Source organism: Phytophthora parasitica (genome assembly GCF_000247585.1).
Source record: "Phytophthora parasitica INRA-310 unplaced genomic scaffold supercont2.14, whole genome shotgun sequence".
Classification (NCBI taxonomy): Eukaryota; Oomycota; class Peronosporomycetes; order Peronosporales; family Peronosporaceae; genus Phytophthora; species Phytophthora nicotianae.
The window spans coordinates 829,486-833,619 of record NW_008649000.1 but is presented as its reverse complement, the minus strand read 5'-3'; the positions used below and the strand labels follow the sequence as shown (position 1 = coordinate 833,619).

The window sequence follows — 4,134 nt, the reverse complement described above, 5'->3', positions numbered from 1 at the left end:
CAGCGCAGACGGTAGATGAGGCTACACGTTAATTGTTAACCTGCTGTTGCTTTGCTCTTCAGTTCATAATGATCTTATTTATTTGTTGCTACTTAGTTATGACATAATTTATGAAGCACTACTAGCTACACGATGTCATCATTTATCCGACGTCGAAGCTCCCGATAAATAACAATGCCATAATCGGGAGCCTGCCAAGAACCATTGGCTGCAAGTGATTGGTGACCTCTTCATATCAATAGTGCAAGATTGTTGAACGGTCACGGCTTACAAGGTGGATCGGATCAGTCGAAGGACTGATGAGCTTTGGTGACAGAGAACTTATGAACATTCGTAAATCTGCAGTCGTATTACGCTCCAAGAACTAAACGAGAATAAAGTGCAGACTTAGACCACAGTTTGAGGGCACTGATCTGGATGTACACACACCTCCCTCGGCTAAGAACACACCCGTGAACAGCATTTGATCCAGTATAGCAAGTTGATCGTGTTAGGGAGGTTGGTGTGGTGCACATTTCTGAAATCTAGTTTGAAAATTTTCAAATCTAGACATTTATGGAAGTATCTGACGATACACAAGACATTCCAAGGACTACACTTTCAAAAGCTGATTTCCGATCAAAGACCTATTGTAATTTTCACACATTTTGGTAATACGGATGGCCCGAGATCCAATACATCGGACCCGATGTGCTGAACCCCTCCGATACGGTAAGAAAAGATAGCTATCTCGGGCCGGATATGCCACTGGGCACTCAGAATGAAGGATGTGCCAGAATTGCCGACAGCAAAAGTGATCTTCCCGAAATCATTTGCTGGCACACCTCCTATCAACGATTATGCCAAATCTAGCTGTCATAGCGATCGTAATATCGTTTTACATGACAATCGTGCTGCACTATGCATACACTTAGTGGGTTTTTACTCCTCAATAGCCTCTACTAAATTCGTCCGCAGTCACGGAAGAGATGCTTAACTGGGAATGACGCCTCACAGATCATTAAGTCCCTCTGTCTGATCAAACTTAGCTAAATCGGACCTACTTACCCTAGTCTCTATCCGTTTTATTTTGAATCGGCCCCCGGGATAAGCCAGCAAATTGGGCGGCAAATTGATGAAAACCACAATACATGTACCAGTAAAACTGACGATGACTGGCATTAAAATGCCTTCTCTACGAAGCACGAACTTCGATCAGTCGGAGTTGACTGTATGAAAGATATCTGAGGGCACGATCTTACATCCCACTTTCGTGGTGACGACTTTAGTCGCATACTAGATCGTCTTTGACTTAGCTGTGAATACTATCATTTGCGTCAGTTCCAAGGCCACAAACAATTTGTCAACAAATGATTTTTATAGTACCAAACCAACCTATACATTTCTTCTAAGCTGATAAGGGCCGCAAAATAACTTGTCAATATGAGCAAGCTATCGTGAGTCGTCAAATCCGCCTCAAACAATGTGGAGAAACAGATCAAATCACAAGGTGGAAAAACAGTTTTTGAAAAATTGAGCTCTAAAATAAAATGTATTCGCTTTAGAAATTAGTGGTGCTGTCCCGCGAGCTTATGTTGTATACAGGTTTAGAAAAGGGTTAGCCCTCAGGGCGAATTTTGCCTCATTTAATCTGAACATTTAAAATTTAAATCCAGCGGCGATAGCACGACTTTGTAGTTTTTTTTTAAAAAGATTTTATACTGAGATAGAAAGCAACGAAGTGCTGTCTAGCATAGCCCAAACAGCACTTCGTTGCTTCCTATCTCAGTATAAAATATTTATACGGTAACAATGCCCTCAATATCGCACTATTGGTATACAGTAACTCTATTAATCTCGCAATGCGACAATAGTACCGTAAACTTTATGTGCCAAAGAGTGGCCCCAAGTACATGTATGCATAGTATACGTATGCGGGGTCATTCGTTGGCACATAAAGTTTATGGTAGTGTTGTCGCAATGCGAGATTAACAGAGTTACTGTAAACATATAATGCGATATTGTGGGCGCTGTTACCGTAAACCAAGGCCTCAGTGAGACAGATTCAAAACGTTTGATTACTTTTTGAAATGTAAACAAACTTTGCACGTTTTACTCGGTAAAAAAGAATTCTGGCCACAAAACGAAACATATGGAGATTATTCGTTTTTTTCCTTCAAAACTTGATATAATCAAAAGAGATTTACAATTCAAACATTACTAGTGAGGTGGAGTGCCACCTCTACATTCCTGCTAACTGTGTTTCCTTTCCTTGATTTGGTGATTATGGTATATACGCGCGTCGTTCTGACTCAGCGGCTAAAGCCGTGGTTTACTGTATTACCTGTACAAGCACTGTAATACCGAAATTGCCTGCTTTCATTACTGTTCAAGTAAACGTCGAACATGATCAAATCGTTCATATGATGTAGGCTCAAACATGAATCTATAGCTCATTCGTCGACTGGGACTACATCGGGTATAGGCATTATTGCTTCTCCGCCAATTCTTACGATGCCACCAATTTGGTTGTCTGCTGTGGTCGTCGCCGTCTCCTTGGTTTCAACGCCCCTTGCAATCGATTTTAACGTCGAGAACGATGTCACACAAACCGCTGGTGTCGTTGTCCCTGGAGGCGAGACACAGGCTACGACTTTCACTCCCGGGTCCGGGGGTTTCAAGAACATCAGGGATGCCAGCCAGCTGAAGCAGACGGAATACAGCATGATGATCCCCTGTGGTAGTGGCTGGTCTCAACCAACGACGGCAGACTTGCCCTCTGTGTGGGCACCGACAAGTGGTGGTAGCGGTAATCAAGACTGGAGGCCGGCACGCGGCCATTCGAGTGGAATGGGTGACCAAAGCTGGACACCTTCGTCTAACACGGCTACCTCGTCGGGTGAGTATGAGGGCTCTGCTCCAGCGGCGACACCGTCTTTGAGAAGCGGGGCAAGTAACGTTGGTGAGGAAGTGGGATCGTTACAGACACAGCTTTCTGCTACAACTTCATCTTCGAATACACCGCCGACATTAACATCAGCAAAGCAAGAAGAACTGCCTGCTGCCCAAACTTCCAGTAACACTAGCAGTCGCGTGCACGCCACGTTCGGAACCGTAACGTCCAAGCCCGGCGAATGCATTGTCGGCGATCCCGACACGTATATTTCTGCCGAGGATCTTACGTGGATCTGGAACAACCGAATCAAGGACGAGGTCATGGCTTACAATAACTGGATCATGGACCATCTTGTGGCTAACAATGGTACTATCAACTACTGTGTCCGCTGGGATAGCAGCACCACCAAGCTCACCAAAGAGATTGCCCAGAAGCTCCAGCCTATGTTGACGCGTCAACACGCTGCGTGGAACCGCTGGTTGATCGGCTACGACTGCTGGCCCTATGACGAGATCAAGGTGAACATTGTGGGATTTGCTGCGAAGAAAGCCTCGGACTTGGGATGGTCGGATAGCTCGATGGGAAAGCTCTACATTGGCGACCTGGACAAGGACGGCGCTCCTCAATGTCCCGAGAACTGCTATCGATCGGTGGATGGATCGCCCGGAGGATGGTCGGAGTCCAGTGGATGCGATGGCAAGCCATTTGATATCTCGCTATGGCCCAAACAAGGCCTGGGTGGTGGCTGGGGAACCTACTGGGGTCAGCAGGTGAACCTTGACGATATGCTGGAGCATCTTGACGACGACGAGCTCGAGATTGTCTCGCACGAAATGGGTCACGGTTTTGGGCTCCCGGATTTCTACCAGGAGCCCAAGCCCGATAACTTTCCACCGACTCTTATGGATGCATTTACATCCGTGAGTGTGAGAGACACAGACGGCTGGATGCTGCGTCGCGTCCTGGAGCACAAGAAGTCCAACTACAATTTTTGAGTTTCCTCTTTAGGATTTTTACACTAATCTGAACGGATGAGTGTTCGAACCTCGCCCCAGATCTGATCTGAGATCACCCCCGTAGATCCAACGCGGTTTGTAGTGTCGTAGCAAAAAAGTTGTGATCTCCAGTAAATTGGTAATCTTCACGGCATATTTTGCAAGGATTAGTTGTAATTTACAGAGGTCGCAAATGGTTAACCGCACCCGTTCGAATAAGCTTGGCCGTAACCACGGACGAGCATGATTAGCCGAGAAGTGCCC

At 45.8% G+C, this 4,134-nt stretch overlaps 1 protein-coding gene across 1 annotated transcript; it reads left to right on the top strand.

The window, feature by feature from the left end:
- Window positions 1-2,703: 2,703 nt before the first annotated feature.
- PPTG_08619 (hypothetical protein) lies at window positions 2,704-3,926 on the top strand (the record flags this gene model as incomplete). The annotated part of the gene is made up of 1 exon (XM_008902741.1): window positions 2,704-3,926. One exon carries the CDS (start codon window positions 2,704-2,706, stop codon window positions 3,868-3,870), a length of 1,167 nt encoding a protein of 388 aa, XP_008900989.1. The 3' UTR covers window positions 3,871-3,926.
- Window positions 3,927-4,134: the final 208 nt, after the last annotated feature.